The sequence below is a fragment of the Anabrus simplex genome, chromosome 1 (genome assembly GCF_040414725.1).
Source record: "Anabrus simplex isolate iqAnaSimp1 chromosome 1, ASM4041472v1, whole genome shotgun sequence".
Classification (NCBI taxonomy): Eukaryota; Metazoa; Arthropoda; class Insecta; order Orthoptera; family Tettigoniidae; genus Anabrus; species Anabrus simplex.
Genome location: NC_090265.1, coordinates 349,763,128 through 349,786,161, shown reverse-complemented (window position 1 = coordinate 349,786,161; position 23,034 = coordinate 349,763,128). Strand labels below are relative to the sequence as shown.

The following is a 23,034-nucleotide window of genomic DNA, read 5'->3' as shown; positions in this document are numbered from 1 at the left end:
TCATTACCAGTTTGACCATATTTTCTCAAATTAAAACCAAAATTCATCCTGTTTTATGACCAACATTTTCTTGTTACATTATTTCGTTATTCAGACGATATGATCGCCATTTTCCATACATGCACCGTACGCGATCGAGAAGGCGTATTTTGTGTAACCAATACGCTTCGCCCAGTTCTCACATATGGTATGGAACTTATTTGGGAAAGACTAACGGTGTCCGACCTTCGAACTATTGAAAATGTAAAGGCCCGATTTCGGAAACGAATACTGGGCATCTCCATGATGTCACCATCACGACTTGCGTATGAATGATCCAAAGAAACTTTTATACGGGAAGATTTGAAAATAAGAATGCAGCTTTCACATACGCAGCGAGTAGTAGTTCTCCAAGAGAGAAAGAGAAAACAAGCAGAAATCAGCCTGGATTTTTATTCAGCTGATGCTATGATTGACCGCAGATGGACCGGTCCAAATAATGACGTGAGAAGTGCTTTGAATAGGCTGGTGGTACATGAGCTTCACCATAGTCTATGCCGGCGATCAGACTTTCATGAGCCGTCCCTACATTGTGTGATAAACATTGCGATCGCTATCATTTCAGCAAGTGCAACAAGAGAACAAAATCTTCACTAGAATATGCTAAAGATTAATGTATTTTTTCTTTTAATGCACATTTGTACGCTATTAAATAAATAAATATGCTTCGCCCGTCATCCAATGTAAGACGTCACTCTGTTAGCTGAGTAGGAGCGCCAAGTTTGCAATCCATCATTGAACGCTACGCTTTGCGCAACCAATAGGCTTGGCCCATCAATCAATGTAAGACGTCACACTATTGGCTGAATAGGATCGCGATGTTTGTAATCCACCAATGAACACGACGGATGCATTGCATGTTTCTTCTTCGTATTTAATTCGCAAAGCCTATTCAAAGCACTTCTCACATTCTCTTTGACTTCTCATGTCATTATTTGGATCGGTCCAGCTGAATAAAAATCCAGGCTGATTTCTGCTTGTTTTCTCTTTCCCTCTTGGAGAACTACTTCTTCTTGCTGTTAAGGTTATATCATTAAACTTGCAAAGTTCGTGTGCATTTCGTTAAATAAATAAGTACCGTACATATCATCGCAAATGGATAAGCAGAAGCAACAGCAGTTTTCGTTGAGTGAAAAACGTAAAATACTTGCGGAAGTAGAGAAAGGCGGAAAGAAAGGAGATGTAGCGAAGTATGGCATTAGCCCGTCAACACTTTCTACGTTTTTAAAACAGAAAAGTAAGATAGAGGAAAACATTGATGCTGATGCCCTAGGTCCACAGCGTAAGAAGATCAGGACAGCCGACTACAAGGAGGTGGACCAAGCCGTCTATACGTGGTTTGTGGAAATGCGGAGTAAAAACATTCCAATAAATGGCCCACTGTTATGTGAGCGTGCGCGATCTTTCGCACGTTCGCTTGGGTCACCTGAGTTTATGGGTAGTGCTGGTTGGCTTCATAGGTTCCGGGAGAGATATGGCATATCCCACAAAATTATAAATGGTGAAGCTAACGATGCCCCGAAGGAAGTTGCGTCTTCATGGCAGCTGGAGACTCTAAAGGATGCCTTGAAAGAATATTCGCCGGCAGACATTTATAATGCAGACGAAACTGCTTTATTTTATAAACTAATGCCGAACAAAACCCTTGATTTTAAGGGAAATAAGTGTTTTGGGGGCAAACGTTCAAAAGAACGTATCACGGCTCTTTTGTGTACCAATTCCACAGGGACGGACAAACTGAAGCCTCTCATAATTGGGAAATTTGGGAAGCCAAGGTGCTTCAAGGGGGTGCAACATCTGCCCTGTGAATACAGGCACAATTCTAAGGCATGGATGACATCTGTGCTATTCAAAGAGTGGTTGTTGGACTTGGAACGTCGGATGAAGGCCGAAAAGAGGAGAATTCTTCTATTATTGGACAATTGCTCTTCTCATAATTGTGTGCCTCGCCATTTGGAGCATGTAAAAGTTTTTTTTTTGCCTCCAAATACAACTTCAATTCTGCAGCCGCTGCATCAGGGTATAATTCATGCAGTAAAGCGGCATTACCGAGCTCGTGTAGTCCTATTACAAGTTGTCCATTTCATGACCGTATCGATGTTTAATCAAGAAGTAAGTATAAATAACCACCTAATCGATACTTTATTAATGCCTCAGGCAAAATTGAATAAAATTAAAACTTACAGGACATGTTTCGACCACTTAGTGGTCCTCTTCAGCTGTATAAATAAAGAACTGAAAAGAAAAACATTGACAATAAGCACAAATAAAAGTTCTTTGGAGACTCCTTTGATAAAAATGGAGGTCGTCAGAATAGGTCATCTTGCCTCGCATGTTATTTTAGATGACGATGAAACTCTACTTCCCTTCTCTCCAGAGCTTTCCATGAACTGTCAAACTGTATCACATCGTTACTTCACCAGGTTGCGCTCAAAGACAGACCCTCTAGACAGCGCAGAATAAACATCTTTTCCAAACAAGAACGAAAGGCAAGATGACCTATTCTGACGACCTCCATTTTTATCAAAGGAGTCTCCAAAGAACTTTTATTTGTGCTTATTGTCAATGTTTTTCTTTTCAGTTCTTTATTTATACAGCTGAAGAGGACCACTAAGTGGTCGAAACATGTCCTGTAAGTTTTAATTTTATTCAATTTTGCCTGAGGCATTAATAAAGTATCGATTAGGTGGTTATTTATACTTACTTCTCGTGTAGTCCGTCGAATGCTGTGCAACGTTGCCACGAATAGAGCCATTAACATCAATGTATTGGAAGCAATGCAGATGTTTAATGCTGCATGGAAATCCCTGAATGCAGACATCATCACAAACTGGTTTAGAAAAGCTGGAGTGGTTTTTACAGAAGACGTCGCAGAAAGTGAAGTGTTGGATGATGTGGAAACCGAGGAGAATTGGAAACGTTTGTGTACAACATTGGATGTGCCATCTACAGTAAGTCTTACCGACTACATCAATGTAGATAGTGATGTAATAGTCCACAAAGAAATCACAAATGAGGAAATTGTGGAGGACATTATGAATGATAGAGATCCATGCGATGAGGAGGAAGAGGAAGACAACCCCCAAAATGATTGTGATAGACAGAGCTTGACTCTTCAGCAGGCAACGAACATGGCACGTAGCCTTCAAGATTTTCTCGTGTCACGAAGTGATGTGCCAGAATCTGTTTTAAATTCATGTGCAGTGGTTGGTGACTATTTGGAACGAGCTTTTGTGTCTGGATCTGTTCAGAAGAAAATCACAAACTTTTTCAAAAAATGATGTTCTGGAACAGTGTGTGTAGACTTGCTGGTACAATGTAAAAATAGATTTTCTGAAAACATCTGTCAGTACTGTAACTCTTATTATTATAATGGTATTTTGAAGTTATATAGATCCTGCAGCTGATATAACAGGGCAGATGACCTCGTAGTTCCGCCCCTAAAAACAACCATAACTAATGGATATAATACTAGGTGAGTTCTTACGAATTGACTTATTTCAGTATAACAAAATTTCAGTATAACAAATTAATTTCAGAGGTCCCCAAAATTTTGTTATACTGGTATTTTACTGTACTTGGCCTATTGCTTACATCTTAGATATTGAACCATACCAAGGAACGACCCCAGGACTGAATTTCACATGCATTCTGTGTATTAAAGATACTTCCCAGGGTACGAACCGTCAGGCTTCATTGGAGACAGTCTCGTTTTTCTCTGTGCACAAAGGCAGCGGTGATTGAGAGAGAAGTGTAGCGTGGACGAGAAAGAGAAGGGAACATGTTATGGGTAGCGATGCGCTACTAGTTCAGATAGGGGAAATACCTCAACCAACTGTTGAACAGAAAATTTGAGCCAATACAGGGCTGACAGGATCACCGAAAAGAGGGAGATCTCGAGTATTGGGCTGATTAATGTGAATATTGTTTGACCAAAACTGTGGTAGTCAAAAGGGTCAGAGTAATGTGTGAGCTGTCTGAAGGACTATGGGAAAGAGCTAGCTCAGGGTACAATGCAAACGGTTTGATGATGATGATGATGATGATGATGCTTGTTGTTTTAAGGGGCCTAACATCAAAGGTCATCGACCCCCCGCAAACGGTTTGTGTCTATGGGAATCCCCTAGGCTGGTGGAGTGAAATGAGTCTTTAAAAGCGCAAGGGAGCCAAGTGTCGACGTGCTTTCAAGCTGTGGTGTAGTACACGTGGCCATGAAACACGACGTCAGACTTGTGGTTGAAAAAAAATTCCTGCCTGAGAGGGACCGGAGATGTGTTTCACGGCTTGTGAATCAAAATTGCTTCCAAAAACCGACAGGAATTGCTGAAGGTTCATCCCAACCTGTTAGCGAGAGTCACGCAGGGTGTTGACAACACCCCACGTTTTTTTTAGGCTAAATCTTGCGATCGAGTTCATTTAGCTTGCTGTAATCTCTTATACCTCTCTAAGTGACCTTGACCATGAAGTGTTGAGCGAGTGCTTATAATTAGAATTGCTGTGACAGGCGTTTGGGCTCTTTCTTCACACGTCACAGTGTCGTCATACCCCCCACCCGACCACTATCGTAACATTTCCAGCTCAGTACTCAGTTCTCGCTTGAGTGAAATCATTAAAAACTTCAGGTTCTGGTCCGTATTGAATTGTAATTACAATATAGTAATAGTCTCATTTTCTGTGAAAATGTGTAGTTATGAATGACAGGAGGCTAGAATATGCAAACTTTTAGAAGAAGATGAAAGTTGTGAGGAAGATTTTGATGAGTCAGATCCAGAAGAAAGCGACAGTTTTGAGGAACTTATCCAAGACAGTGATACAGAGGTTGATAGTGAAGAAGATAATGACAGACAGAGTGATAATGATTCAGTTCACCATAAAGCAGGAAATCATTACTTGGGTGAAGATAAACAGACTAAGTGAAAGAAAGATTCCCCTCCAAGGAATGTTAAGACGCATCAACAAAATGTAGTATTACATCTCCCTGGTGTCAAGGCCCGTGCTAAAAGTGCTAAGTCAGTGCTCGAGTGTTTTCGCTATTCGTAGATGATGTAATGATCAGAACTATTATTAATTGCACAAACATTTACATAGACACTATTGCCAGAAATTATTTGAGAGATCACGATGCTAATCATACTAATGAATCCAAAATAAAGGGTGTGATTAGTAGTCTGATTCTAGCAGGGGTTTATTGCTCTGGACATCAAAATCTCAAAGACTTATGGGATCAGGCCGGTTTTGGAGTAGATATATTTCATGCAACAATCAGTCTGCACAGATTCCTATTCTTGTTGCGTACTCGTTGGTTTGATGACATCAGGGACCGACGGCAGAGAAAGGAACTTCATAAATTAGTCTCAGTTAGGGAGATTTTCAAACTTTTTCTCTTCAACTGTGAGAATAATTACACACTTCCCGATTGTGCAACTGCTGACGAGCAGCCTTTTAGAGGTAGATGTAGTTTTCGAGTGTACATCCGAAGCAAACCAGCTAAATATGGTTTGAAAATTATGACACTGTTTGATACACTCAGTCAGTGGAAATTTACGTTGGCAAACAACCAGAGGGGCCATACATAGTAAACAACTCATTTACAGAAGGTGTAAAGAGGTTAGTTCGACCTATTGAAGAGACTGGGCATAACATAACAACTGATAATTGGTTTTGCAGCATTCCTCTTGCAAGAGAGCTTCGTGAAAAGAAACTGATTCTAATTCGTACACTTGGTAAGAATAAGATGGCGTTACCAGTGGAGTTCATGTCAGCAAAGAACAGAGATGTAAAAGGTAACCTGTTTGGTTCTGGGAAACATGACTATTGTCTCTAATGTCTTAAAGAAGAACAAATGTGTAGTTCTTCTATCGTCAACGCATTTTGATGATGAAATTGATACTAGTACAGGAGATGAAAAGAAACCTGCAGTTGCAACAATGTACAATATAACTAAAACAGGAGTGGACACAGTGGATCAAATGGCTGACACATATTCAACATCACGGAAATGCAGACGCTGGCCATTAACAGAATTCTTGACATTGTTGGAATTAACGCTCAGATCACGTTTTCTTCAAACAACCCTGAGAAGAAACTTGTACGCCAAATGTTCCTGCATTAACTTGGGAGGGAATGGGTGAATCCCACAATGCATAAAATTGTTTATACTGAAAGCCTACCAAAGACCATTCGGGAAAAAGCAGTAAAACTAACTGTTGCTAATGACCCCAGTAAGACGACAAATGTCCAAGAATGAGTTCCGAAACACTCACAGTGCACAGTATGCCCTAGAAACAAAGATGTAAAGAGTAAATCATACTGTGATCGCTGTTGTAGAGTGATGTGTCTGAAACATATGAGGAATGTGTGTGAAAAATGTTACCAAGATTCAGATGAACCACAAAGTGATACAGACTAAGTTTCTGACCTTGAGTTATGTTGAATGTATTCTTACATGTCTTTACTTCAATCTGATAACAGAAACATTGAGTGTTATTAAAAAATCTTCATGTATTAATTTGTTTTGTATTGAAATGCAGAAATTGAGTAATAATTTCAATATTTTTGTATGCTTTGATTTTTGTTGAATATTGCGCATTTTATGATTTTCATATGCTAGTCTCTTTTGTAAATCTATATTACACATAATAAAATGCATTTTTGGAAAAAAAATTCTTTACATAGCTTGTACTGTGAAATGATAGTTGGGGTGTTGTCAACACTCCATGAGGGTTAAGCAAGATAACTGGGTCATTTATGTTTCTTGTAATACTGCCAGTAGCTTTGATGGAATATAAATAGTTCTTTGTTTCTCCTTAGATCCTTCATAGCTGTATTAAATTCTCATCTCAGAATTGTCTCCCCTTTCATCATCATCATCATCATCATCCACCTTCTCTTCCCTTTCCTGCACTTGTTTTATCAAGTTCCTGTCCCTTGTAGGAGTGTACTGTGTGTTCTTTCCATCTTTCTGCTTTTTCTTCCTCCCCTAATAGTGGTTTCTCATATGAGCTCTTAATGTTCAAACCCCTGTTTTTCTTTTCTCGAAAAGTCTCTCTCAGACTTCCCTGTAAGCGGCAGAACGACATCATGGAGCACATTTTAGCATAAAATACTCCACATGTTTGTTTCAAGTTATTTTAGGGAAAACATAGGTGATTGAATGCATATTAATGTAATTAAATTATAGTTTGATATGAGCATTGCTATTAATGCTGTGATTAACATCACTCTACTTTAATCATGAATTATGAAAGACAAAAAAAGTGCCTAAACATATCTTCTGAATATGGCTCAGTTTGAGCCAGTTGTTTATTTAATTTATATAATATATATTTTATTTATGTTGCAGCATAAGAAAGAAAAGGAGATGAAGAAAAAGGAGAAGGCAAAGAAAAAGAGACGAAGTAGAACTAGTAACTCGTCTTCTGATTCGGTATGTCACTAGTCAGGAATATGTTATTCTTATGTTTTTTGATGCAACAAAGGATAGACTTTTTTTTTTTTTTTTTTTCAAGTGACTGTATGGTTTGGGTCATATAGCTATCAGCTTGCATTAGGGAGATAGTGGGTTCAAACCCCACTGTCGGCAGCCCTGAAGGTGATTTTCTGTGGTTTCCCATTTTCACACTAGGCAAATATTGGGGCTGTACCTTAATTAAGGCCATGGTCACTTCCTGCCCACTCCTAGCAGCTTCCTATCCCATTATCACTATCTGTGTTGGTGCAGTGCAAAAAAAAAAAAAAAAAAAAAAAAAAAAAAACTTTTTCATGTTAGTAGCTCACTACCTGCACTATCTATAAACAAAAGTCTTCTCATGGGCATAACTTTGTTAGTGATAAAAGTTTGGTGAAACCGTAGTTCAGTCTTTATGGTATAAAATGTGTGTGCAAAAAAAAAAAAGAAGAAGAAACTATATGGCAGGATACTGTTAAAAAATTATGTGAATAATTAAGGCATTCATGTATTCTTATGAGGTCTGGATCCTTGGCTGAATGGTCAGCAGACTGATCTTCGATTCAAAAGGCATTGGGTTTGATTCCCAGTTGGGTTAGGGATTTTAACTGCATATGGTTAATTCTTCTGGTGCAGGGACTGGGTGTTTGTGTTCATTTCAGTACACTTCGCTTCATATATATAAAGCATAGTACGCTACTAACCACCACAGAAACATACAATAGAGAATACACCCCTCTGGTGTCAGTTACAGCATCCGCCATAAAATTGGCATGAAGTGCCGACCCCAGTAAAATTGGGATTAACGCCAGGAAGAAAAGGACTATTTATTCTTATGAACTATTCTTAATTATTGTCTGATGTGAAAATACCTTCCTTTCATTTAATTCATTGTTTAGCTGGGCTGAGTGGCTCAGACGGTTAAGGTGCTGGCCTTCTGGCCCCAACTTGGCAGGTTCGATCCTGGCTCAGTCCGGTGGTATTTGAAGGTGCTCAAATATGTCAGCCTCGTGTCAGTAGATTTACTGGCACGTAAAAGAACTCCTGCGGGACAAAATTCCGGCACCTCGGCTTCTCTGAAAACCGAAAAGGAGTTAGTGGGACGTAAAGCAAATAACATTGAATGATTATTAATTCAGTGTTTATTCACATAATTTGCCTTCAGCACTCGCAATTTCTTGTGGTTGCTTTTATTGTTTAATGTACCTATAAATTAAAATGCAGTGTTTCCCAAATGTGCTTATACTTTTGACAACTGGCTGCAGCAGTTCAGCTTTGAATTTGGTGTGAGATACCTCTTGTAACTATTGGACGACTACCAATAAATAATAAACATATATATCAATTAACGGTGAGTGAAATAAGTATAAATACCAAGACTGGGCGCCACCTGTAAAACAATTACAGGAATATAACTATGTAGAGCAATGAGTAACTCCCTCTCTCAAGGCGACGGACATCAGGCTGACGAAGCTCCAGACTTACTTTATAACCTTACCTGTTTACCCCTGAAATTAGATGTAGGTAGCATGCCAGGTTCAACCTCACTCCACTGATAAAAAGATTTACTGCAAGTTTGATACCAGAACTTTACTCCCAAAATAATAAACAAAATATAAAGAATACCACAATAATCATCACTTAAAGTGACCCCCTCCTGATTGCCGTCCACAAAGGCAACGTACAAACAACTACGACCAACATTAATCATTACTTCACGAGACCTACTCGTTTGTCTATTACAAAGGCAAATATACACACCACTAACAACAACCAAATCATTACTTGACGAGACCTACTCGTTTGTCGTTTACAAAGGCAAATATACACACTACTAACAACAACCAAATCATTACTTGACAAGACCTACTCGTTTGTCATTTACGAAGGCAAATATACACACTACAAACCATCAATAAAATTATAGATACTATATATACATTTCTTAACATACCTCCAGGTAAGAGTCCCACTACATTCACTACTGTTATAGAACAAAAATCGTATTCTGGTAGAGAAAAGTACGACGACTTTCCCTACGTACGGATGCAACCTTCTTCACGAAGAGCATCCCTAACCTTATTTACACACTTCATCGACGTCTTGAGTTGTTCTCGAGTGCCGCACAGGTTGGTGTAACGTCTCAGGTTTCTGTAACTGAAAGTGGATACTCGGCCGACGATTTCCTCGACCAAGAATCAGCTCTGTGTCAAACACACATCCACTACTGAATCTCGATTCTGTACGCATCACCACATCCACTGTACATAATCTCATCGAAGAATTGTAGTCCAACTATTATACAGAGTTGGAGTTACAAATAAACACTTAAGTAGCGTCTTTGACCTAACAGCCACCAGAAACTCGTTAGCATCAGCAACATATAGAGTGCTCACTCCGAAAATGATACTCAAGAACAATACAACATTGCCTAGGACTATGCGCAAAGTAACTCCCGCGCGCCGGTTCGAGTGAGAAACACACAGAATCAAAGACAGAAACACAATCAGAAACAGCATTAGAATGACTTGCCGCACACGCGTACCTGCTTATATAGGCTTGCTACACGTGGTTATAGCATCCTGGAAAGTTTACTGGTAGCAAGGCTCTCACAGGCACTTCTTGACGCGTCACTCAATCAACCCAACCTCGCTTAAAACAAAGCCCTCGTATTGGCTGTCGTGCGTCTGATGTGACATCGAACGTCCACTCACGTACATCCACATTGATCCACTCCAGTTCTTCAGCCTATACAACCTGCCGTACCCTGTGTTTCCAAGCCACTTGTTGCAACACATCCAACTGACTTCAACCGTCCTTCCCGATATAGTCGCAGTTTTCCCGGTTGCACAATCCTTACGGCTAGGCCATATTTACAGACTCTTACCCAAACGGAAATTTATACAAAATATAAATAATAGAAATATAACTACACATTCTTCTTATAATATTACGTTTTTACATTCTAAATAAACAAAATTACATGATTTTAACATTACAAACTATATACAAAAATTTGGGGATCGTACATACGTACGGTTACAATACCTCCCCTTGATTTGTGAAGATTATATACAATACATCTGAGCAAATCACAGTCTCTTCAGTACCGGTACAGCAGTCTACACAGCCTGTCAAAGTCACTCAAGATTTAAAGAAAATTCACACATTCTTCTTAACATACACAGAACATCTGAACTTACAATACTTCACCTTACATACCTCTTAAGATTGTAAATATTGTGTGTACCAATCATGTCACCTTTGTTATTCAGCAGGTGATAAGCACACTTGCCAACTTTCTTACCTACTGTATAAGGTCCCTGGTACAATCTAAAAAAAACTTATGAATTTCTTTGTTGTCTGCAGATGAAATGTGTGGAACCTATAGTAACACCTCCTCCCCTACTTTAAAACTATCTCCATGATGCCTCCCCTGCTGAATCATCCTCCTATCATCTGCCTTCCTTAAATTCTGCCTTGCTAAATCAATCACCATTGAAGATACCACTTCTGCTGAGGGCCGATCTACCATGGTTGCCAATCTCACACAAAAACTCTCTTCCCATTCTTTCACACACAACTTACACAGACTTTCATTCGGAACACATATGCATTTCACAATCAAAACATCCCTCCTGTTCTGAAAACACACCACAATCGCACCTCTTTCATCAATACTCTTCCACACTTCATTGAAATCATTCATACGATCTTCAGCATAAGATATTCCACTCAACATATGTTTGAATCGACCTCCGGTTCTCTCATACACATTGTCACTCTCACTTCCTTTGAACTTTCTCCAAATACCAAAAAGCTTGCCAACACAATTACTCCTCATAAAATCTTCAAACCCTGAATCCCCATAATATTCACAACCCCTCTTATGAATCTCATTATGCACAAAATGTGACCTAACCTCCACTTCACAAAGACTTTCACCCACAGCATCGACAGTTTTCATCCACTCATCCTTATCGGACATACTAGCTTCAATCACCTCAATCTCATTCACACAACCCTTCTCACACTTCCCTTCATTCACGCTCTCTCTCTTCCTGAAATAACTACTATCACTGACCTCAAGATCCTGACCATTACTACTAAATTCTTCCACAATTCCTACATCTTCCGTATCATTCATCGCTGTTCCCACTCGCACATCATTCATGCCATCAACACTGTTGCTCTTGACCCTCTTAACAGAAGTTTCATTAATCTCAAAATCATCACTACTCTGACACATTATCGACGTAACATTAATCTCCTCAATTACACCAAACTCTACAACATGATATGTCCTCCTCAAAGACTCCTCCTCCACAAAATAATCTTCATCACCTTTACAACTAACTTCCTTTTCAATTTCTGCAACTTCCCAAAGAGCATCAATTACCACAGAATTATCACCATAAATTTTAGCACATAGTAGGTCCTCCGACAAATCCTCTTCTTCTTCTTCACACCCCTTGCCCCCAAAATCTCTCAAATCATCACCTTCCCTCCCTACATTATCAATTCCTTTCTCCACACTACTACCCCAATCATTAGCTGCCGTGCAATGCTTATCAATTAAATTACTTACCTCCTCCCCTACATTACTAATTTTATCACTCAATTCCTTCCCCTGATTACTAATTTGACTACTCAAATTATTCTCTTGATCAATCAATTTGGCCAACTGCTCCAATACTAACTTCATAAACTCATTATTACCTCCCATGTTACTTTGATTTTGCTCACTACCTTCCCCTTCACCCCCCATTACAATTCCATACACTTTTTCCATAGACATATTATCACTCTGAAAACTACTTTCATCAAACTTTGTGTGCTTGTGTCAAAGCTGCTCTCATCATTAACTGACATACTTCCTTTCTGCACTTTTCTCCTTCCCAAATTCATTACATTACTATTACTATTTTTCATCTTCCACAGAACTCAAAACTTGACGACAACACACCGATACACAACTCCTAACAGAAGCTCACTAAAACACTGGACTAAATGTGCCTATCGAGGTCATATAGCAAGTCTGGATATCATTCTGCCCCACGTTGGGCGCCAATTGTAACTATTGGACGACTACCAATAAATAATAAACATATATATCAATTAACGGTGAGTGAAATAAGTATAAATACCAAGACTGGGCGCCACCTGTAAAACAATTACAGGAATATAACTATGTAGAGCAATGAGTAACTCCCTCTCCCAAGGTGACGGACATCAGGCTGACGAAGCTCCAGACTTACTTTATAACCTTACCTGTTTACCCCTGAAATTAGATGTAGGTAGCATGCCAGGTTCAACCTCACTCCACTGATAAAAAGATTTACTGCAAGTTTGATACCAGAACTTTACTCCCAAAATAATAAACAAAATATAAAGAATACCACAATAATCATCACTTACAGAGACCCCCTCCTGATTGCTGTCCACAAAGGCAACGTACAAACAACTACGACCAACATTAATCATTACTTCACGAGACCTACTCGTTTGTCGTTTACAAAGGCAAATATACACACCACTAACAACAACCAAATCATTACTTGACGAGACCTACTCGTTTGTCGTTTACAAAGGCAAATATACACACTACTAACAACAACCAAATCATTACTTGACGAGACCTACTCGTTTGTCATTTACAAAGGCAAATATACACACTACAAACCATCAATAAAATTACAGATACTATATATACATTTCTTAACATACCTCCAGGTAAGAGTCCCACTACATTCACTACTGTTATAGAACAAAAATCGTATTCTGGTAGAGAAAAGTACGACGACTTTCCCTACGTACGGATGCAACCTTCTTTACGAAGAGCATCCCTAACCTAATTTACACACTTCATCGACGTCTTGAGTTGTTCTCGAGTGCCGCACAGGTTGGTGTAACGTCTCAGGTTTCTGCAACTGAAAGTGGATACTCGGCCGACGATTTCCTCGACCAAGAATCAGCTCTGTGCTCAAACACACATCCACTACCGAATCTCGATTCTGTACGCATCACCACATCCACTGTACATAATCTCGTCGAAGAATTGTAGTCCAACTATTATACAGAGTTGGAGTTACAAATAAACACTTAAGTAGCGTCTTTGACCTAACAGCCACCAGAAACTCATTAGCATCAGCAACATATAACGTGCTCACTCCGAAAATGATACTCAAGAACAATACAACATTGCCTAGGACTATGCGCAAAGTAACTCCCGCGCGCCGGTCCGAGTGAGAAACACACAGAATCAGAGACAGAAACACACAGAATCAGAGACAGAAACACAATCAGAAACAGCATTAGAATGACTTGCCGCACACGCGTACCTGCTTATATAGGCTTGCTACACGTGGTTATAGCGTCCTGGAAAGTTTACTGGTAGCAACGCTCTCACGGGCACTTCTTGAAGCGTCACTCAATCAACCCAACCTCGCTTAAAACAAAGCCCTCGTATTGGCTGTCGTGCGTCTGATGTGACATCGAGCGTCCACTCACGTACATCCACATTGATCCACTCCAATTCTTCAGCCTATACAACCTGCCGTACCCCGTGTTTCCAAGCCACTTGTTGCAACACATCCAGCTGACTTCAACCGTCCTTCCCGATATAGTCGCAGTTTTCCCGGTTGCACAATCCTTATGGCTAGGCCACATTTACAGACTCTTACCCAAACGGAAATTTATACAAAATATAAATAATAGAAATATAACTACACATTCTTCTTATAATATTACTTTTTTACATTCTAAATAAACAAAATTACATGATTTTAACATTACAAACTATATACGAAAATTTCCTAACCTAAAATTCGGGGATCGTACATACGTACGGTTACTCTCTCTCTTTTTCCATAGTAGTGCTGTGGCAGTCACTGCTTGACATACCATAGATCACTGTTTAACCTTTATCGGATGAGCGGTTGAAATTTCAACCACACCCGAACTCCCCCCAAAAGATGAGCGGTTGATATATCAACCTCGTAATTTTCCTCACATTTGGCTGTGGATTCTGGCTTATGAAAATAATCTACTCAGTTTGTTACTAATATGAGTCACTACAATGCGCACAATAATGCGCATAAGAATTTGGCGGCTGCTCTTCCCGCTACAAATAAACCAATTAATTCCTTATAAGCAGTGAACATGGCTAGACATGTGGGAATGTTACGTTTCGTTACTCAGGACGAAGTGCGGGAAATTTTGATGGACTCAGATTCTGATGAAGATGTAATATCTGTATCTGAATCAGAAGAACCTGGGGCTCTTCACGAAGAGAACAGTGTTGTGCGTGGAAGTGAGAGTAAAAGTGACACGGGTGATTGAGAAAGGAGAGGCAGATTGCCCGGAGACAAAGCAAATGTGTATGTGTTTATACCTGCCCTCCCCCTGGATTATCTCGCTTAGGGAATGGACATTTAAATTCAGGCTCACCTCCACTAGAAAATTTTAAATTTATATTTATCAATGAACTTTTTGGAATATTTCTTGAAGAGACAAACCGATACGCATTTCAGACTTTAGGTGCAGATCATAAACAGCCAGAAATTCAGATGCATGAACTGTACCGTTTCTTGGCCATAATTGTACAGATTTATTTATTTTATTTATTTATCGTATGATGAATCTACGTACACACATGGATATAGTTTAGGATAAATGTGCATAGACACAAGTCCGTACAATACTTTAACTCTAGGTCTAGCATTTTGACCCAATCAACTGCTTCATCCGATGTGCGGTGAATGTCCATTAGCGTTCCTTTGAAAGCTCGAATTGGGCAGTCAGCAACAATGTGGTGTATTGACTGAGAAGAGACACCACAATCACAATCTGCAGAGCTAGTCTAACCCCATTTGCACAACAGATAACCACATCTGCCTTGTCCAGTTCTTATTCGATTGATGATTCTCCACTGTCGTCTTGGAAGATCAAATCCTTGTACTCGTTTGGAAGGATTCTCAACTAGATGTTTGCTCACTACTGAAGACTGATCCCACTGGGCTTTCCATGAATTGTTAACATGAAAAGAGCTTCGTTCAAGATCCATTGCGGTACGCCAGGGTGGTTTCCTTGATTTCAGTCATTGATGTTCAGTGTGCGTAATATCTTGATGGATGGGTAGTTGGGGGTTCTAGTGAATGTTCTTCCAAATTTTTAGGAGAGCTTCTGATCGTCTTAGGGCTGGAGGTGGAATATTGCTGAGAACAGGAAGCCATAGTGTGTTCGTGCTCCGAATGCAACCCGTGATTATGCGCATTGCCTGATTGAATTGTACATCGATCTTCTTTGTGTGAACACTATTGATCCAAGAGGGGCAGCAGTATTCAGCAACAGAATATGATAAGGCTAATGCTGTTGATCTTAGAACATGGGTATTGGCTCCCCATGATGTACCAGCAAGTTTCTGAAGAATATTATTTCTAGTTTTTACTTTAGCAGCTACATTTGAGAGATGTTGCTTGAAAGTCAAACTTCTATCAAGTGTTATTCCCAAGTATTTTAGTGTACTGCTGAACGGCAATACTTGACCTCTGAATTTTATTGTTGGTTTGTAATTAGACTGTCTGTTGCGTAAGTGGAATGTAGATATAACTGTTTTTTGAGGATTTAGGTGAAGGCACCATTTCTTGAAGTATACATCCAAGGCTTCCAGATCAGTGGCTAAAGTAGTTTCATCATCATAAAAGTTGGAGCACTGAGTCACCAAACAAATGTCATCAGCATAAATGAATTTTCTTGATGTGTCTGGGATGTCGTATATGTACAGACTGAAAAGAAGGAGGGCGAGGACTGATCCTTGAGGTAAACCATTGTTTAATTTAAACACTCTGCTTCTGTCATTATCAGCGTAGATCTGGAAGTACCTATTACTGAGCATATTGCTAAGTAAGGCCGTAAGTTTACGACATGGGATCACACTCAAAAATTTTAGGAGTCCTTCTCGCCAGACAGTATCATAGGCAGCTGATAGATCCAAAAGGCAGCCACGCTTACTGATTTCCTCTCATATCCATTTTCGATATACATGGTGAGAGACAGTACTTGATCATTACAACTTCTTCCAGGTCTAAATCCTGCTTGCATCCGGGAGATAGTAGGTTCGAATCCCACTATCGGCAGCCCTGAAAATGGTTTTCCGTGGTTTCCCATTTTCACACCAGGCAAATGCTGGGGCTGTACTTTAATTAAGGCCACGGCCGCTTCCTTCCAACTCCTAAGCCTTTCCTATCCCATCGTCGCCATAAGACCTATCTGTGTCGGTGCGACGTAAAGCCCCTAACAAAAAAATAAATCCTGTTTGCTCTATAGGAATGTAGCTGTTGATTGTTTCATAAATTCTATTGTAGATCAGTCGCTCAAGGAGTTTATATGTAACACTTAGAAGTGCTATTGGATGGTAGCTTTCCACTTTAGATGGATCTTTATTTGGTTTCAGTATGGCTATTATCTTTGTTTTCTTCATCAGAGGTGGGATGTTTCCAGTTTGCAGAATATTAGTGAAGAAGTTGGTTAACCATTTTATTGTGGCTGGTGTGCAATGAGCCAAAAAGTTCAGGATAAATTCCATCAAATCCTGCAGCTTTTCCAAGTTTCATACTTTTTATTCGTCGCCATAAGACCTATCTGTGTCGGTGCGACGTAAAGCCCCTAGCAAAAAAAAAAAAAAAAAACCCATACTTTTTATTGTGGCTTTAGTTTCCCCTTCTTTGAATGGAGTAAAGAATTCAGAAAACTGTGGTGCTGCTCTTTTCTTGATGTTCAACTTTGATTTGATATCCTTTTTGGTTTGCTTGTCTTTTGTGTTTTTGGAAACTGATATTAGATGATTAGCAAAATCATTCAGATTGATGGCTGTTTTTGATCTCTTAGTTGCAGGGTTTGAAGAATCCAGTTTCCTAATTATAGACCAGGCCTTTCTGCTAGAATGGGTGTAATCTAGGGATTCCACTGTTTCATGCCAGATCCTTCTTTGACTCTCATCCAAGGATTGGAGGAGACCAGCTGCATTGTCGGAATTAGGATGTTCTTCATATTCTCATAGTAATTCCTCACTTTCTGAACTCCAGCCAGGGATATATTCCTTACGATATCCTCTAGGGATGCATCGTCACGCTGCACCTATTATAACCCCTACAAATCTGCTGTAGTTGTTGTATGTTGGTTTGATCCATCTTATATTGGAGTCTGTTTGCTTTGCAAATTCAGTCCAGTTGGCTTTCTTGAAGTTCCACCTCGGTTTAGGATGTGATCGAACAACAGGTAAAGACATCCCAACCTCCAAGAGAACAGGCCTGTGTTGACTGTGTGGGAAATTGTTGAGCACTGTACGTCGAACGTGATTGTGTGAATTATGAAGCCGATTTGTGAAACAAAGATCTGGGGTGTAGCCTCGAGACCAGCGAGCTGATTGAAAGGTAGGCAGGTCCTTAGCATCAAAAATCAGATTCAGATTTTCAGTTTCCATCCAGTCCACAAGAACTTCACCATTAGAGTCATCCTTGTTATATCCCCAAAGATGATGATGACTGTTGAAATCGCTGAGATATATAGTAGGATACTGCAGAGAAGGTATAGGAGAATTGGGCCAAGTAGTATCTGGTGGCTTGTACACATTAACTATTGTCAAGTTTTCAATGTTAACTGTAGTAGTAAAAATGTCATTTTCAGAGTTTACTGATAGTAATTGGTAATTTGTTATATCATTCCTGACATAAGTTGCAAGGCCATAATTTTGATGATAGTTAGATGCTACCAATTTAAAGCCACTGCCAGAGAGACACTCTGAAGGATTACTGGTCTACCCAAGAGCAGTATTACACTCCTTTCTATTCGAAGACAATGAAGCGTGACTGCTTTCTCCACATTCTATATTTTGAAAATAATGACAACGCACCGGACAAAACTGATCCCAGTTATGATCGACTATGGAAAGTACGAAATGTATTAAATTACCTGCATGAAAAATTTTCTTCCATTTACAACCCAACAGAACACCTGGTGTCAGTTAGGGCATCCGCCATAAAATTGGCATGAAGTGCCGACCCCAGTAAAATTGGGATTAACGCTAGAAAGAAAAAGACTATTTATTCTCATGAACTATTCTTAATTATTGCCTGATGTGAAAATACCTCTCTCTTATTTAATTCAGTGTTTATTCACATGATTTGCCTTCAGCACTTGCATGGAAAGTGTATGTGTAATATCTGTATCTGAGTGCTCTTCAAGCAGTACATACCAAAAAACATGAGCAGTTTGGTATAAAACTGAACAAGCTCTGAACAAGGAAAGTAGAGGGTGTAGGCCATAAATTGTTCATGGCCAATTACTTTCCTCTCCTGCCCTCTTCATTGATTTGCGTGGAAGGAAAGTAAACAGCTGAGGTACCGTCCGACATACCAGGAAGAACATGCCGAAAAAATCGGACCTAAAGGTTTGAAACTGAGGACGGAAGATATTATTAGCAAAGTGAAATGAAACCTGTGCACAATAAATTGGAAAGATAAGAGGGAAGTGCGTTTGCTAATTAACATGCATAACCCACCACCATCCGGTCACTTTATTGATGACGATGCAATTGCACTGGAACCTGCAATAATCGAGACCTACAATGTACATATAGGTTATTGTGACAAGAGTGATCGTATGGCCATTAATTACGATATTTCCTGCCGAACATGGAAATGGACAAAGAAATTATTTTTCCATCTGCTGAACATCGTTATTTTGAACGCCTTCATGAGCATTGATGCTCACCTCCAGATGAATCTGGGAAGCAGAAACCAGCTCATCAGTGGTTGAGAAGAAATGGATGTACAGGAACTGGGATTGATGAGAGGACCGCCAATCTATGTGAAGATCAATGCTAAGTTAATGTTTTTGTTAATACTGGGGATGGCCTTTAGATAGGCTGAAACATGTATAGATACGAAGTATTATCCCATGGTTTTTTGTGTTGAAAAGTAGGATAATATAAGACTTTTTTATTTGTAAAGTGATAACCGTTAATACAGAATGAGATTCATAACATGCAATAGTTACGCCATCCAGGCTAGTAAGAAAGCAAACCTTTATTGTAATTTGAAGATAAAGGTTGCCCAAATTAAGTAAAGATATACATACATTTTTTTGAGAAAGTGCCTAACTAATGATGTCACACCCAATTTTTTAAAATTTACCGAGAAAAATCATAGAGAGACCGCTAAAACCTGTGTGACCCAACAGAAAACTGATAAGATTTGGATAAGAGAAGAAATTAAATTCCTTCAGAGAAAGAAAGCTCTTCTTAACAAAAGTCTCTACGAAACTCATTTGGAAGTTTCGATCCTTTTATGTCCTCTCAAAAGGACTTCCTTTCAAGCTCAGGTCACATAGACTCAGTAAGGTTTTACTGAAAAAAGAAAGAAGAAAAAAAAGCACTCTCAACAAGAAGAGATAATCTGATAAAAGCTACTTCCCACAATACCTCAGATTTGTTGAATAACATAAAATTGAATGTTTTTCACCCACCGGTAATGAATCTTAGTCGAGTGGACCTTGATCCTAATGATCTCATGATATTGAACAAGGGACCAAAACATAACTGGGACACTTCCTCCAATCACAACGATTTAATCATTACATTGGCTGAGTCCAAATTAGTTGTTATTAGAGACGTTCAAGATGAGGTTAGATATGAAGTAAAACAGAAGTTACTTTCTTCTTTCAATCAGGAACATACTAGCAAACCCACTAAGGAACAGGTTACCAATATACGCAATCTCAAGAGAAAAATTAAAGATAATTATTTAATATCAACCAAGGCAGATAAAGATGCCACTCTAATTACAGAAAAAATGGACTACCTAAACAAAACACACTCCTTTTTTACTGACAATAATTTTAATGTTGTCAAAAATGACCCCACCAACAGAATTCAAAGAGAACTGAAATCTTTAATTAAGAACCTGTTATTTTTGTTTAAAGACCTTGAGAAACTCAGATTGTCATGAACCCTAAGTCACCTACGGCAAAAGCATTACTAAAGATTCACAAAGCCGAAGTCCTCATAACGCCTGTTATTAATTTCAGAAATAGTCCAACGTACAAAGTATCTCAGTACATTCACAGTTTTGTCAAAACACATTATTTTTTCCAGGCTAATACATCAGTTAAAAATTCCTTAGACTTTGCAATAGAATTAAAGACCTTACTGTACAACATTACACCCTTCACACTTTTGATATTGTTAATATGTACACGAATGTACCTATTAATAAAACCATTAAATTATTAAAAACTAATCTTTCCAAATTTAGTAAATTGAGTGTAGGTGAGATAGAAGAGTTTATCCAGATCCTCAAATTCGCATTAAATACTGTAATAATTTCTTCACTTTTAATAATACCGTATTGTACCAGGATTGCCTATGGCCTGGCACATCATATTTATATTTCATAATTTACTCAAGCATTGCTAAGCGTTCACATTTGGAAACAGTGTGCCGAATGATTATTCTTGACTCAGCTGCTCGCTATAGGAGTGAGAGAGACAGCGCAACGTCACACGGCAAGGAACCGGCTGAGTGATGTAATTGCCACGTGCTGCAGATCCACCTGTCTGGAATGATCTGGAAACTTTTTTTAATCTGCTAAATGACTTAAGCTACAAAAAGATTAGGTATACCAGTGTGAAGCCTGCATTTAATAAGGAAAGTAGCCAAAATTGGAAATAAATCCATCCAATAGTTTCAGAGATATCGAGGTGGAAACGAAACCATATTTTCTTTGCTTCAAGCAGCAAGTCAGACAGCTGTAGCATCATCAAATAAAGCCAGTTGAAATATGCAACTCGATTATGTGAGATGGTGATACCATCGTGTCGCGCTACGCAAAGAGTTCCGTCGGAGTAATAAAAGTCATACCATATGGGAAGACTTAGAAAAATTTGGCGTATAATAACGCAAGACATAAATTTCTGCCATGTAGCGAACTTGTAAAATTTTCAAGATGTGTTTAAGTCGATCCCTGTGTAAGACGAAACTTATAAATTTCAGCCATGTTGTGGACTTGTAAAATTTTTTAAGGTGCATTTAAGTTTAACTGTGTACATTACGAGATAAATTTCTGCCTGTTGTGGACTTGGTCAATTTTCAATGTGTATTTAATTCAAACTCTGTCATTCTCAGATACAGCGCAATGAACATTGAAAAGACTGTGTGTGACGATCTGAACTTTGTTATTGTCAATCCATTTCCCAACTTAATGACCTTCCTACTTGTGTTCTCATACTGAACTGTGACTTTGCATTAACTTAGAGTGTTGTGATAGTCAAAAACTCTGTAATTATTAGAGTCAAATTTGGACAATTTTCACAGATTTAACGAGTGTTTGAACAGTGCTATTAGGCAATTGAGTAAACCTTAAGGACATTTTATGTCATTTATAGGAAGTACAGACTTAAGTAAAGTTAATTAACACTAAAAACTCGCTTAAGACTTGTGTTTGTGATTTCTAGGGACTGTTAAACGCATTGTGTATGGACTGGATTAATACTCGATATTTCCATGAACTGTGAACTTGACATTTCATTCCGAACTTAATACAACGAGTTCTAAACATCATGAACTGTGTTCAATATAAATATCTTGCATTACATGAACTGTGCCATTAAAAATTCTTGCTATTTAAGAAGTGGAAATATTTTACTGTAAATTCTTCGAACTGTGACAGGTGTTTATAACAGTTCAGACTGTGCTAAAAGCCATTACTATTTTTGAGTATTACGTTGAAGTGAGACAAAGGACTGTGTTACAGAGTGCAGATTACGAACTGTAAATTAACTTTACGTAATTCTAAGTGCAATAATATTTATTTTTGACTTGCAAATATCCAGTTAATAGACAGTGCTACGTTTTCACACTCATACTTCAGTGTCAGTTGAACTTTATCATGTGTCAATTATATCATACTACACTGGAAATCTTGACCAAGTGTTAAGCCTCGTATTCACGCGAACATCTAATTCAACATGGGACATATTACGACGTTGGAGGTGATCTGTGGTACATCGAGGGATATGGAATGTGGTACGATGTTGGTGGTGCTTGGTTCGACCTCGTGCTGATAACATCTTTGGAGTTCCAGTCGCCGACCTGTGGAGCCGCATTTCATCAGTTCCAGATTGCAGAACTCAGGTGATATGAGTGCACTTAACATTTATACTCATTGAAGAGGCACCTTTTCAACCATAATTTTTTTTTAGTGCTACGTTGACCAATTACAAGTGCCAAATTAATGAAAGTTTAATTTCCGTGTGAATTTCAATTCAACAATTTAAACCAAAATTAATCTAGACAGACTGTAGGTGACTTTTTATGAAAACAAGTGTTTATGAAATCACATTCAATTTAATAATGAATTTAGAAGGACTGAAGGGTTTTATGAAATCAGTGTTTATTTTTTTCTGAAACCATATTCAATTTATGAATTTTCAGTTAATAATGAATTTAGAAAGACTATAGGATTTCATCTGAGTAATTTATGAAACCAGCG

At 38.7% G+C, this 23,034-nt stretch overlaps 1 protein-coding gene across 4 annotated transcripts in view; it reads left to right on the top strand.

Annotated features, from left to right (window-relative positions):
- LOC136866052 (zinc finger CCHC domain-containing protein 17) overlaps positions 1–23,034 on the top strand; it is a 182,755-nt gene that overhangs the window by 110,775 nt on the left and 48,946 nt on the right. For 3 of the 4 annotated variants that reach the window (XM_067142699.2, XM_067142693.2, XM_067142717.2), the window contains exon 6: positions 7,382–7,465. In XM_067142699.2, the coding sequence (XP_066998800.2) occupies positions 7,382–7,465 (84 nt within the window). Of the gene's footprint in view, positions 1–7,381; positions 7,466–21,997; positions 22,555–23,034 lie in introns of those variants that run through there. The other variant, XM_067142726.2, reaches the window with a different exon arrangement.